We start from the raw sequence: 15419 nt of genomic DNA on the forward strand, positions 1-15419 counted from the left end.
GGGACTGGTGCACCAATGTGTTGTCTGTGTAACACTCAGTTCACAATTAGCCACATTTTACTGTCTTTTTGTCATCAAGAGGCTTAACAATGGCACCATTTTAAACATGTTCTGTCCCAAGGTGTATCCATAATGATAGACAGTGTTATTGGTGATGGTTGACACTGTCCTCCTTGGAAATGTTTCTAGTTTCCTAAAGGCCATTAATATTTTTAATGCAATTTAAGGTTTTTAATTTATACATTAGAAATTTTTTAATGTGATTCCCTTTTAAGAATCACCATTCATCTAGTTTGATTTGAAATTAGAAAATGGCCATAACATCAAATAACTCAAAACCAGGGCTGGAAAGGCCAACTTCAGGTGACTAACACTGCTCTTTGAACTACCCATTAGTTATCCTGGCAAGTTATTATTAAAATTTTGCTACAAGTCTTTTAAAACTTTTATTACTTTACTCTTTGCAAATGTCCATAATGTCAAATAACTTGGAACCAGGACTAGAAAGGCCAACTTCGGGTGACTGATGGTGGTTTTCGTACTTACCTGTTAATCTTCCTGGTGAATTCTGATAATTACACTAATGCTGCAGAAAGTCTTTTACAACTTGTATTACTGTATATTTCTCTTACTGCTGTAGACTAGATGTAAACATTGGTTTAAAGGTATTTATGTTTGTTTTTGTAACTTTGTTTTGTTTTACCTTAATTTCCTTTTATGATTTTTACTAAATTTATTCTAATTTTATATTTTCACTGGATGTTTGGGACAGATAGCCTAGCTGCTTTGTGCCGCCATAAAACACCAAATCACCAACCAACCATATTCAATGCATGTGGTGATGGCAAACATGGTAAATGAAAAAATGTCTATAATATGCAGTAGCATAACTAAAAAAGATGCCCAACTCCTTCATAAAAAGTATTTAAGAAGATTCCAATATTTATTGCCCCTGTCATCAGTTCATATGTTTTTAAAGCTATTGGGTCCCCTAAAATTGCAGAGGTATACACATCTAAGCCTTACATGAACAAACAACTTACATGCAGTGTTAAATATCTTTTTAGACAGTAAAGGTATAATGAAATACTAGATATCTAGTAAAAGAAACCAAATTCTTTAGACTTTATATCCTTGTACAATTTTAAAGGCTTCCCAATAATAATGAACAGTAACTTAATGTTTCAATGCTTTTATTTATCTAGCACATGGTTTAGAATTATTCAATTTAATCTTAATTGAACCAGTTAGTATTTTATACAAAATGTATCAAAAGATTTACCTCTAGTGGTAATGTTTTCAGTTTTATTAATTTCTCTTGTTGCTAGTAGTAGTATAATTTATAGTTAACTCTTTCATCTATTGTCATTATCTAGTTATTATAGTTTTGGATATAATGCTCATTAGGAGTATAAAAAGTTGTGCAGTAAATGTTGAAATGTCTTTTTTGGATACATTGGCTTTAAAAATTGTTGTACAAGTTCCTTTATTACTAGTGATTGTAACTGCTGCTAAACATTGCTTCAGATAGTTTTCATGTAACAAGATAACGTAAGGTTGACACATATAATAAACTGCTCTTTCCTTGATTATTGAATGTAGCAAAGCTTCAGTAACTGAAATTTTGTCTCACTCGCAAATCAAAGCAGGAATAGTAAACTGCATAATTGAACCTTAGGAAATTTATGCTGTCTAAAGAAACAAACATAGAAAGAAAAATAATCAAGTGTTTTAATTATAAAATATATTATTTCTTAAATAGATACTGAAATATTATTTTTGCAACTTGATTATCAGAATGTTTTTCGCAATGTATCTTAGTTTTAATGGACATGTATTAAAGCTTTGTTAAACATATTCATGGACCATAGTTTAACTGCATTAATTTCAAGACGCCTCTAAATTCATCCACACAAATGAATCAGATCTTCTGATTGAAGTGGCCAATGTCTTATATTTCAAGAGAAGACATTCTCCAAAACTTGAAATTTACAATTTCTGTTAAATGTTAATGTAGTTAGTAAGTCTAATTTTATATTTTGCAATTTAACGGTATATACATTCAGCAAAAACTGTCCATCATTGACAGTTTCCCCACAACTTCTTTTGTTTTGTTTTTTTTGGTAATAAAGTTAGAAAAAACTACCTTTATGTTCCAGATAATTATAAGAACTTTTATTATAACTAATGTTTTGATTTTGCAGCTTCTACAGAGCTGTTTTTATATGAGGTGTACTGGTGTACCACTATGATGTTATTGGTTGATTGCTGGAAACCTTTTCTTGTTTTTCAGCTACAAATTTTGAAAGGCACAAAATATTTCTATTGTTTATAATATGATTTTTGTCTTTTTTTTTTTTAACTGGTTTTTGGTTTTGACCTAATTTTAAACCTTACCTAAAAATAAATGTTTTGTAAAGTAATTGTTACCAATGGCTTTCACACCCCACTATGACAAGATTTTTGTGAACAAATGAGTGATTTTTTTTCAGGAGCCAAGTGAATGCTTGGTGGTTAATGTGCTGGCTGTGTATCTAAGGCTATGTGGTTCATACTCCCAAAAGAAATTGTGTTTGGGATGTGGTGTATTATAAGAGTGATGGTCAAATCCCAGTATTCAGTCTGATGAGAGTAACCCAGAAGTTGGTGATGACTAAAAGACTTACCTTTAGTTTATTACTTCAAAATTAAGGATGTCTAGTATGGATGACCATTAAGTAACTTTGCATGAAATTAAAAATTCGGTATAGGAATTCACATTTTCTAAGTTTAGTAGTTTGTTGTACTATAATATTTTAAACAAGAAGCCATTGATTAAATAGATCAAATATAAACTTCCCTTCTTGAAATGTTTTCATGTGTATTTTCACTATTTTCTTATTTAACATAAGCCATAGAAGTCAGTTTGATAAATATAAAAGCAGGATTCAGAATGCTTATTTTCTATATTTTTAGGTTCTCACAGCAAAAACACTTGGACATTTAAAACTTCCTCCTGGTGTCAGCCTCATACAAGTCTACTTGACCAAAAATCAACTAATTAGTGTCTTAACGACTGTTTATCAAGGTCACTCTGCATATTTGAAAATAGTGGAGCACGGTAAATCCCAAGTAAATAATGTTACATCAAAAGAATCAACTTTTAGAAGTAAAGAGTATGTGTCATATAGTGATAGTGAAGTTAAGAACAATGCCAGCAATAAGCATACTAAGAAGTTTTCACCATCCCACATATCAAAACATTTATCTTTAAGTGACAACCATGTTGAGTGTTGGAATGATATCTCAGGTCCCTACAGTGAACTTTATCACTTTCGAACTAAACCAGGTTTTACTAACCTGCTTTATGAAAATGGCTCTTCTCAAGTTGCTGTCGATGTAAAAGAAAAACCTAAACTAAAGGTTAGATGCAGTTGTTTAGTTGAAGCTTTAAGTGCAAAACAAGAATATGAATCTCAAAACTCACTTTCTGACCTTTCAGTAAGTCCAGTTTTAAAGTTAAAGAAACAGCTTAAACTACAGGTCCGAACTAATAACCTGTCGAATAAATCTACATTTACAAACAATATAAAAATTTCTCAAAATTGTCATAAAAATAAGATGAAACTTAGAAATTTGGAAGAGCATCCTTTGAATTTCTATGTTTCAAATATGTCAGATCGTTCTCTCATTTCTTCTCGACTATCTTTGCATCACTGTGTACAGGAAAGGAAAAATATTGGTTGTGATAATCAAGACTTTCTTAAAATTGATACATCTGTAAAGCCACTGTGTGCTCAAAAGGATGGAGCCAAAGAAAATGTTCACAACTCTCAGAATCTTGATGTTTGTTTTAAATATAATAATTCAAACTTTCAGACTTCTGTAACTGAAGAAACCTCTTGGTCCCGTCCTCTTCTGACCACTCACCCTCACTTAAGTTTGCAGGAGAATTTACTTTATCCAATAAATTGCAATATTTCCTCAGATTCCAGCATTGATATTGGTAAAAATAAATTGAGTTTACACCATCTTTCTCTCAACACTTCAAATCTTGACTCTCCAACTTGTCTCTTGAAGAGAGAAAACTCGCACACTGCTAATAGCTATTGGCAGTATTCTTGTAAAAAATGTTACAGGTATGTAGGAGTTAATGAACAACCATCTGTTCCCAAAGGATACATATCAGTATCTCCTGATGAGGGCATTGACAAAGACTACTATACTTATAGTGAGAAGGGAGAGTTATATCCATTGACACTGTATATCCAGAAGCACTGTGAAATGGTGATGGTTCTTCTTCTGGACCAGGAAACAGAGTTTCATTCAGAGAATATTCAATCTCTGGTAAGTATATATCTTATCTATTTAATATTGTTTTTAATAAGTTTTCTAGTAAATAAATAGTTATTAATTGTTACTGTTACCATATTTATTCTGCTTTTTAAGTACAAAACCAGGTTTCATTTAGCCTTCTATTAAGACATCCTGTTAGTCATGTATAACTTGAAGTTGAACAAATTTTTCATAATTATAAAGTAGTTTATAATATCTCTTGCTTTTAAATTTCTTTTACAAGTGATAACCTAGCTTTTGCACACCATGTAGTACTTGTTAGTAACATGAATCAAATAAATTCCTTTATCACGTATGGCTGCCTTTAATAAAGGAATTAATGTGATTCATGTTACTAACAAGTACTTCATGGTGTACAAAAACTAAATTATCACATCTAAAAAAAATTTAAAAGCAAAGGATAATATAAACTTGTATTGTTACAATGCAACAACTAAATCATAAAACAAAGAACAGTACTTTAATTTGAACTGATAAAATTTGAAACTGATTTATATTCTTAACATCCATATTCCTGTATAATCAGTCCCAGTCATATTATCATATAGGTTTTGAAATGTCACTTTTCAAAGAGTTTATAGGAATTGATATTTGTTAGAAAGAAAAAACATCTGATCTGACTTCCAGTAACAATTTTTTTCCTTTTTCACAGAAGAATGATATCGATTATCTTTCCAGCAAATGATGTTAAAAAGTGATAACATAAAATGAATGGTTAATCTCTCTAAAAATTTATACATGTACTTGAAAGTAAGTTTCTAAAAAAATTATTAGAAAATGCTCTAAAGTTAGTGATGTGGTGATTATTTAATGAGAAAATATGATGAATGTGTAACTGTAAATATATATTCTGTTTTAATAGGTAACTTGACATAAAATAATCCTAATACTACAATAAAATTTGTGTTTTTAAAGTCAAAATTTTAACTGGATTCACATTTTTCTCAAATGTTTAAACCTGTTTGTGTTCCATTTTCTTTAAGGATATACATGTTGTTGTTAAAGTGATATAAAAAGAAAATAATTGTACATTGAATAAAATCCTGTTGTATTTGTTTTGTTTTTTACAGAATTTGTTAAAATTGATGAGTATCTAAGTACACTAAAAATTACTGAAATAATATTACATTAAACAAAATTGGCATTTCAAGCATTACTATAATAGTTGTCAATAAGTGGATATAAACACTGTCAAATTTCATTGTCATTTCAATGCAGTACTTCCCTCCAATCACAAGATGAGCTATTCTCATATATTGCTGCCCTCCGTGTGAAATTTTTCTTTGCATATGCCTCAAGGCTCCTGCTCCACCTTTTTGAAATCAAGTGATTCCAACATGTCTCTCATGCATCACTACTCCACCAAGAGGAACATAATACACTCATGTGATGCATGACTCCTTTTAATCACCTCTACTGAACAATCACTTCTTGTTTGACAGTGCTTGTACTCAGATGTCTTTTTTTTTTTTCAGTCTTGATTACAGTTTTTTGTCATGTTCCATTATATATTTTTAATTCTAGTTGCCTTTATTTCATTCATTTGTGGTTATCAACTATTGCAGAATGAATTCCGAAGACATTTCGAGTGTTTCAGTTTTGACGGGCGCTTTGTCACAGGATTTAGGTGTGGCAACCCAATGGGATATTAGTCTATGTTTTTTCTCAGGAAGACTGAATGTTACATGGATCAACCTCTATCTCCAGACACTCTCACTTCCTCCTAAACCTGTTGAACATAGGCAGGCTGACAAGCACTTTGATCCCCCGTTTCCACTCCCTGAATTGACCATACCTTCCTGTACCTTTCCTGAGGATTCAGTTTACCCTTTTATGGTTTTTACAGACTTTATTTCTCAGGTATGTAATGTTTTATCCCTTGCTCCTATTTCTTATGACCCACATTCTTCTTTACTGCATGGAGATTTTTCCCAACCCTATTCAATTTTCTCCTATTCCCGGGCATTTGGGTTCATGCAATTCTCCTCTCATTTGAATGACAGCAACAGCATACCTCATCATCCCAAAGGCTTCAAATTAATCTGCTGTCACTTTTCATTGAGTAAATTGTCTTTTTCTTGACCAATAACTGTTGGATTTTGTTTTACCCATTTATAGGGTAGGCCCTGAATTCCCTGATACTTTCACCCATGCTTAGTTTTCCTGCCATCATCTTATTTTTGTGATATTTTGTGTTATCTTCTTCTGTTAGAGGTTCTTTGCAGAAATTCTGTGCAGTTTTCTATGGACATTCTCTCCCTCCATATCTAAAGTTGGTCATTTATTGTTTTCAGCTCTGTTGTTGTTGGGGCCTTCTGGGTAACAATGCTGTTTTATTGGAAGCCCATTTATCAGCAACTGATCTTTAAGATTTACATACAGCTCAGTTTTTATGGTGTGTTTTGTCTTTGATACAGACCCAGAGTCACTGGAATGGCATTTGTCCAACAACACCCCTACCTTTTCCCATCTGGTAACTTGTTTGTCTCATTCAGAGCCAGTTGCAGCAACCAATCCAGTTTCCTATTCTCCCTTTCCCAGCCTTTAACCATCCCTCCTTCTTGAGGTGCCACAGCTCCTCATTTTTCTTGATAAAGTACAGTATGTCACCAACAATTCCAGTGACTACCCAGTGGAAGCTTGATTTACAGCCTTTCTTCATCATTGACACCCTTCTGTCACTGATGTGTGGGTTCATCAGAGAATTTAAGATTCCAGTTCTTACCCCACCTCCCTTGTCTTCCATACTAGTGTTTTTCCATTCCCCTCAGGGTCCTCTTGTTTTCTAGCATTTATTGGAGGCAGTTCAGGATCTCCTCATTCAACAGGCTAGCAAACCTATTCCACGTCATTCACTAGGATATTACTAATATATGTAATTGTTCCCAAGAAAACCAGGGTCTGTAGGCCTGTTATTGAATTTTCCTGCCTCAAATGCTTTGTTCACCTTCCACATTTTACCCATCACATCCTCTGGTTCTATTTTCTCTAAGCCTGTGGATGACCAAGATGGATGTTACCAATATCTACCTGCATATTCCTATCTGAGCATTGTCTTGTTCCTATCATCAGTTCATTCATTACAGAGTGATGTACCAATTTTGTGCTCTATCCTTCAAGTTACCTTCTGTACTTTGTTTTCTATCAAGTAATCAGGGCTTTTGCTCTTCATCTTCATCATGCCCTGAAGCAGCATTTCTTTTATTAATTGTAGAACTGGCTCCTTCTGGTCCATTTGAAATGGAATTCTGCCAGTCATACTTGTCAGTTCCTACATGTGGCTGTTTGGATGGGTTGATTAATCTAGTTGGAGATGTCATACCTATGTTTTACCCAGTACTTAACACATTTAGTGGTCCTTTTCAACACTCACCTAAGTCAGGCCCAATTTTCTCCTCTCTGTCTCCATTCTGTGGAATTACCCATTTGCCATGCCCTGTCTGTTTCCTCACTTTCTGCACATAAGGCTTTGTCACTTTTTGGGGTGTGGTCTTCTGTGAAACTACTTTTTCGTTTTAATCATACATATGTGCATGATCAGTGGAACTTTACTCATTAGATGGACAAGACTCACACATTAGTGATAGTATTGCTTACTTCTAATCATCTGGATGTATTCTCTTTACAGATGTATTCCTTTGGAACTGGGTTGCATGGATCAACCACCAGGAGGTTTTGGGCCATTGGTTGATGGGCAAGCAGTCATTACATATAAACGTATTGGAGCTTCTGTCACTCTAGATTCAGGGGTGCATCTTTGCTTATCCAAGTTTTTCATTGTATAATAGAATTAAATTACAATATCTTACTCTGGTTAGGATCACTTTCCTACCACATTCTCTCTCACTCAGATATAATCCTCTCATTTTGCCCTGATATCTCACACATTCCACACATGGGTAAAGAATACATCTGGCTCAGAAGTGATGTAGTTTCCTTTTTCAGTTCTGACTCTCTCATCTATGGAGTTATCCTTCAGACACTTTTGGAAAGCATGTCTATCTTCCTTTTCACTGGTCCCTTCTCCTAATCAGTGTGGGATTATTGCCAATCTTATGAAAAGAAGGAAGTAACACATCAGAAGCTATAATTTTCCTATGCTGAAAATGTATTTCTGATACATACTTCTCTCCATTCAGACTTTCCACCCTTTCTTCCCATACACTTTTAGTACTTGTTTTTTCTGCCAAACTTCAAAGTGATAATTCAGTATAGGTATATAGGAGGAGGGCCACATGTCACATGAGAGCTGTGCTCCTATTGGTGGAGTAGTGACACTTGGTGATTTAACTGAGAGATACATTAGAATCACTTGCTTCCAATAGGGAGGGAGCAGAAGGTTTGTGGCATGGATAAATAAAAAGTTTGCATATAGAGGGCAGCAGTGAATGAGAATAGCTAATCTTGTGTATGGAGCATTGGAAATGCATATTCTGAATAGGAAAATTACAACTTGAGTAAACAAATTTAACCAAACCATAGTTCCTGTGAAAAATTGTTATAATGGGAAAATATTTTTACTTTTCCCAGAAGATAGCAGTAATTGCTTAATAATTTAAAATAATAACCTGTTTTTACAGAAAAAAATAATGTTGTGAGTGACAATTTTTTTAAAGAACTGTAGAGGAAAAAACGTTTTACTAAATATTTTGGATAACCATTTTAAAATACTACACTACACTGCAATATTGAACATTTATATTTAAAATCTTGCTTAATTCATTTTGTATGTACATTACTTTGTATTCAAAACATAAACTACTCAGCTTGAGCTGATTTGTAGATATAAATTAGGATTTATTGGGTTGAGGAATAATTCGTGAGCGTTTTTTCAAGTTAAAAAATATATTCATAAATGAAACGCTTTCGCAAATTATTTCATGTCATTTTGTAGATAATTTTTTGCTCAATAGATGGTGTGTTTGATTTTCATATGTCTTTAATTTTTGCTTTCATTTTCAGCTCATTAAATGGAATGTCAAGTGGACAAAATCGAGCATTTTCGACACCATCTGCTTTTCGCATTTAATTTCTTGCAATTTCGTTTAAAACAATGCATACTATATACCTAGGTATTACATAAAATAAAGTATCATAATAAATGTTTTGGGTGTAATGTGTTCATGCATTGAAGTATTGTATAGTCTTGCATGTAATGCTTGAATGAAATTATTTAAAAACGCTCACGAATTATTCCTCAACCTAATAAAAGAACTTTTTCAATTGAAAATTTACAAATAAAAACTAATGGTAATATGTCAAAAAAATTGTGTGCTGGATTAAAACAAAATGTGTTTGTGAGTGTCTACATATAAAAACTATATGCATGAAAATAAAAATATATGATAATGTGTAAATCCTTTTTTACTTTGTAATCTATAATTTATTTTGTGGAACATGTTAGAATTCTATTTGGTAATAAAATAATTTTCTTTGTAATAAATAGTGGAATATGGGTTTGAGTCACCTTGGGAACTTAGAAGTAACCTTAAAACAAAGTTTTCTAGAAGAAAATCAGAGTTTCAACAAAGATCTCCCTGTTGAACATGAAGTGGTGTTTGACATTATTGGAAGGAAACTATCAGGTACATTTTGATTAGTTATTAGTTAATTGTCACAGCCTTACTGAGACTATTTATGAAAAGCATTAGGTGAAAACATAGCTTTTAATTAGTTGTGACATCACAAAACTGGTTTGTATTATTCTTCTCTTTGTGTTGTGATACATGCCTGTGCTAATTGCACCAATTATTATTCCATTTTTCCAAGTTTACACAATTGTCTTGATGTGTGAATCACTCATCTTTAATGTCTAACACAGAAAAATGGATATGAAATCAACAACTTCCAATGTTATAATTGTACTTATAAGGCACTAGTATTAGGCTTAATATTTGTAAACACCACATTTTTCTGCTAGTTCATTATCTAATCATCTGAAATGGATATGATGAATATAGTATGGTTGGTTCATGATGTTCTAAAACCAGAATACGTAGGTCCAAAATGTCTTGATAAAAATGAAGTAGAAACCCTATAACCTGAGTGCTTTCAAAGGGTTGACCTCTTTTCTTTAAAGGCAAACTGGGAGTGGTAATGTGATTGAACAAGTGATATATATATAGAGAGAGAGAGTTTAGTGACATCATGGGGGTCATCTGGTTTTCCAGGAATTGTTTGCTTCTCTGTGTACTGTTGTGAGCATCTCATTTCTGGTGCAATGGAGCCAATGGTGAGAGTGTGTGTGAAAAGGTGTTAATGATATTTTAATTTTGAAATATTACCATGTTAAAAAGAGGATATAAAGATACCAAAAATCGATGAGCAAATTGAGAAGGCTAAAAACACTCAGCAGAATAACATCCTAAGTCAGAGTAATACTTTTAAAATTTACAAATAATCAATATTTATATTAGGTGTAGATTCAGAGTTATAAATATTTCTCAATAACAAAAGTAAACCCACCTCTTGAAGTCAGATATTTGCTCCTTTGTAAATTATTTGAATGAAATGTTAGCAGGTACACTAACATAATACTTAATTTTTAATTCCAGTTTGTGAACAGAAATAAGAACCAAAGAAAAAGAAGTAATCTGATACCCACGTAACACAAATATGTTACCTTAATTATAACAGATTTTTTTGTTGTAAAGCATGAATAATCAATGAGCCATATAAAACCTATAATTTAAATACTGCAAGTGAGCTTAACATTTTATTACACAGTTTTTAGATTTACTTGCATTTTTCATAAATGAAATATGCAATTTTGGAAATGGATTATGCAAATGAAAAAGGTTTACCTAAGAAAATATTTTGCAAGTCTGGTAATATATTTGAATTTCAAAAATACTTCCTTGTTAAATAGTTGTCAAAATTATTTAAATACAGCAGTGAAATAAATATGATGTTTATTGACAAAGTTATGTACACAGTTTATAGTATCTTATTGCTGATATGTGATTAACATCTTGAACTTTTAGATAATTATTTAGAAAGCACTTGTGGGACATTGAACAAAGTAATGCTTAGAAATCACATAAAGGAGCACAGTTAAAACCTCACTAATTTAATTTTTCTTGATGGAAGAGCATTTTGCTAGCCTCTCATGTCTAATAGGTTTTATGTTTATTATTGTATATTAGTTTTATTAAAAGTGCATTTTCTTCAGTTATAGATAATTTTCTTTTAACTATTAATTGTACAATGTAGTTAAGAACCAGTTATTATAATAACTAACCCTTAGAAGTAACAGGAGGTAATTTTTGATAAACACATAAAACCTTTGTATGTTAGTGATTTATGTAAATTATAAGTGAATAATCTCATTCAAAAATAGAATTATTAGACTGAAGTGAAACTTTTTGTTGATAATTATAGGTGTGCCATTCTTACTGGAACTGAATTGCTTTTTCTAAGAAAGTCATAGTAAATATTAATTTTGTTTTTTAGGCGATATACCTAAGCTCAGTCCTACACAAAGAAAGGACTTTGTGTTTAGCTGCCACATTCAGCAAATTAGTGAGGATTTCAGAAAAAATCCAAATTTAACAGAAGTTACTGTTGTGTGAGTATGTTGTGTACTGAAAAATAAAATTGTGCTTTTCAGTTCAATTACTGTTGAATATTAAAATACCATTTTTCATAAGACACTTTGTGTTTTGGTGTAATCCTACCTCAAATAGCACATGCTATGACGAAATATAGTACAAACATTGATTAAGCTAACAATTAATGTCCAGTAGTATGCCTTCATAATGAGCTATTATCAAATCCAGTTAGGTTGAATACAAAGTGCAATGTTTCCCTGAAGTGTAAAACTTGTTATAAATGTGTCAGAAAATAGATAAAAATCAACTAACTTTAGAGGTTAGGGAATAATCATTTTGAAAAAAAAGGTATCCACTACTTTATAGTTCTACAACTATAAATTGGAGTTGTCTCTAAATTTTTCAAAGGTTTTTTTTTTCATGATGACAAGAAAATCACTTGAAGTAAAAAATTTATTCTCAAGACAGTTGGTATGGATATTAAAACTTTAATTAAAATAAAGTACAGAACAATGTTTTGACCTTCTTAAGTCATCTTCAGGTTAACAAAGAGAATTTTATGTATGTAAAAACGACTAGTATGGGTAGAGAAAATGAACAACGTTTTTGTGAACCTGACGATGACTGAAGAAGATTGAAATGTTGTTCGCTTTCTCTACCCATACCAGCCGTTTTTACATATAATTTTCTCTACAAGTGGGTTTTCTTGCCATCACGGAAAGAGAATTTGTTAACTCTCTTTGTTAACATGAAGATGGCTTAAGAAGGTTGAAACATTGTTCTGTACTTTATTTTAATTAAGAGTTTTGTTTTTCTTTAACTAATTTCATTTCCTCAATGTAAGGAATGACTTAAATGAAAATATTTGTGTTACTAAATAATAAAAATTAATTATTCAATATCAAAGAAACATTTCAGTACTTGTTGAGAATTACATGTGCACATTAGAAGAGTAATATGTTAAATATATTCTATGTTAGTGTAGCGTTAAAATGTGGTCTATGTCTTTGTCTTGTACAGTTCTTTTGATGGAATATCAATGTTGGCTCATCAGTCCTCCAGTGAACAGACATATTCTCAAGATCCATCAACTGCTTTGGGTCTGTCTTTCAGCAACTAAGATAGTTCACATTGGCTTAACAAGTGACAGACAAACCAAACATGAGACTTATCTCTCTTGTTGTTTTGAAGTCATAGGTTATTGTTATTCGTAAAGAGAAAGGTGTTGTTTTGTTTTTTTATATTATTCATTCCTCTTAATCCAAGTTATTTAGCAACACTATATTTTGCTTTTGTTAAGGGATTATTTTGAAAATAATATTTACAATACATCTGTAAAATAACATTGTGGAGCCTATTGGCCCATCTTAACTATTCCACCCTATAAACTAAATGAAGATATCTTCAGCCCATGTCATTAAGGTACTTATCAAGTTTGCCCTTAAACTCACTTAAATTTACTGTCTCTAAAACGTATGAAGGCAACCCTGTCTTAGCTGAAGATGATTCCTACCCTGCCAAAATGTATACTTGTCCCCTAGTCATACTATTTTCACTGTTAAATGTGAAAAAAAGGTTATGCATTAACACTTTCAATTCCTTTTACAATCTTAAACATTTCAATCATATCCCCCTCTAACTGTTCTATTTTTCAAGAAAATAAAACAATATGAAACTGAAAAATTAATTATGAATACAAATTGAATGAACTTGTTTCAAAAGATAGAAAATAAATTATATAATAAAAAGTTAATACCTTTACATGTACTAATGGATGATGGGGCTTATTTTTGTTGAATTTTTAATTTATATTTTGTCTGCACATATTATATGAACATAGTATGTTAACATATATTTTAAATCAAATAATTCTTATACTGCTAGTGCTGTTAAAGTCAAAACTGGGGAGTAAAGATTGTTTTTTTTTCTAAATTTATTGACAAAATGTGTACATATTTTACAAATTGAATTGTTTCCATCAAATTTTATACAAGCTGTTATTATTCTTAAGGTATGAAAACCATGTATACATTTTCATGGTTGTAATTGATATTTTCATTTTTCATGTGTTTATTACATACTTATTTCAACTTCCAGTGACAAGAGTCCATTTTACCACTTTATGGGTTTGTCAATTTAAGTTTGAAGAATATAATTAATAAGTTTAATTTTTTTTTCTCAGTTAATACATGCATTAAGTTACAATAGCTTTTATCAGTTAGTGTAAAAAGATTTATGTACAGTCACCTTTAACACATTCACATTTAATTTTGTCTGTATTATTTTGTATTTTCTAGTAGGTACTGAATATATTCAATAATGTTATGTAAATGCACTCATTTATTTTGAAATGAAACGGGTGTTCTGCAACCTGTGGTGAAGATATTGTTAATGCAGTGAATTCATAACTGTCTTCTGTGATTTTTATTTTATTTTCTTATACATACATATTGATACTTTCTATACTCAATGTTATTTGAATATTTGATTCTCAAAAAGTTTAAAAACGTTTTTGATATGTTGGAAATTGAGTATTTTGCTGGGTAGTTTGATGTTTTTAGTGTTTGATTTTACTTTTTTAACAGTATTTTATATATGATGGTGATTTCTACACATTTATTAATGTCACTTGAATATTTAAGAGATATCTGAAAAATTTGTGGAAACTAAATTATACAATATCACTGGAAATACTTTAACCTGAATGTAGTTATCATCTAATCCGAGTTTTATAAACTACTTCATGTTGTTATTGGAATTTCATCTTGAATAGCTGTCTGCATCCCAAGTAATTCTCTCATTGTATACAGAAACTACTGAAGTAAATAGAGACTAAAAGTATGAATTAGTTCAACTTATATTTTCAACAAACAAAACATTCTACTTTAATGGAACTGGTACAGAATTTAGGCAAAATACAATGTTACAGAGCTCTCTCTGCTATTTTTGTACTAGTACTATGTAAACAGTGGTCACCTTAACACTGCTGCTGTACAATATTACATTTAACAAATAGTAATAGGATTTTATAGAATGTAAAGAAAAAAATTGAATTTATTTAAGAAGAGTACAGTATTGCAATTACATGCTAAAATCTTTGCAAATATATATAATATATTTTTATACAATGAATTTATTTCAGGGATCACAAGTGTTTTTTGCCTTAATATCATACTATTATTTAATGTGGTTTTTCTTTTGTACCAAACACTAAGCAGTTACTCAGTTTTATATAATTAAACAGAGATTTTAAATAAGAGTTATGAACTGAACTGTTTTTGTAACATTTCCTTTAAGATAAAAAAACTATTATATTCATACATTAAGATATATAATGCATGACCTGATCAGTAAATATTTTTAAGTTTCTTTAACTTTTGTGTATGTATGATGTTAAGTTTTCAAAATCAAACATAAACACTTGATATTGTTTTTGAAATAATTATATGGGATAAGGCTATAAAGGCAATTAAAACGAAATTTAATTGGTTTTCAAAATTACTTATTGGAAGATGGTAAATGTAATGAAAAATC

At 31.1% G+C, this 15419-nt stretch overlaps 1 protein-coding gene across 6 annotated transcripts in view; it reads left to right on the forward strand.

The window, feature by feature from the left end:
- Positions 1 to 15144, forward strand: part of LOC143222799 (uncharacterized) — a 36532-nt gene extending 21388 nt beyond the window's left edge. For 5 of the 6 annotated variants that reach the window (XM_076449804.1, XM_076449826.1, XM_076449793.1 and 2 more), the window contains 4 exons: positions 2956 to 4326; positions 9782 to 9920; positions 11788 to 11902; positions 12906 to 15144. In XM_076449804.1, coding sequence (XP_076305919.1) covers positions 2956 to 4326; positions 9782 to 9920; positions 11788 to 11902; positions 12906 to 13005 — 1725 coding nt within the window. In that variant the 3' untranslated portion in view covers positions 13006 to 15144. The remainder of the gene's footprint in view (positions 1 to 2955; positions 4327 to 9781; positions 9921 to 11787; positions 11903 to 12905) is intronic. The other variant, XM_076449815.1, reaches the window with a different exon arrangement.
- Positions 15145 to 15419: the final 275 nt, after the last annotated feature.

The sequence above is a fragment of the Tachypleus tridentatus genome, chromosome 1 (genome assembly GCF_004210375.1).
Source record: "Tachypleus tridentatus isolate NWPU-2018 chromosome 1, ASM421037v1, whole genome shotgun sequence".
Taxonomy (NCBI): Eukaryota; Metazoa; Arthropoda; class Merostomata; order Xiphosura; family Limulidae; genus Tachypleus; species Tachypleus tridentatus.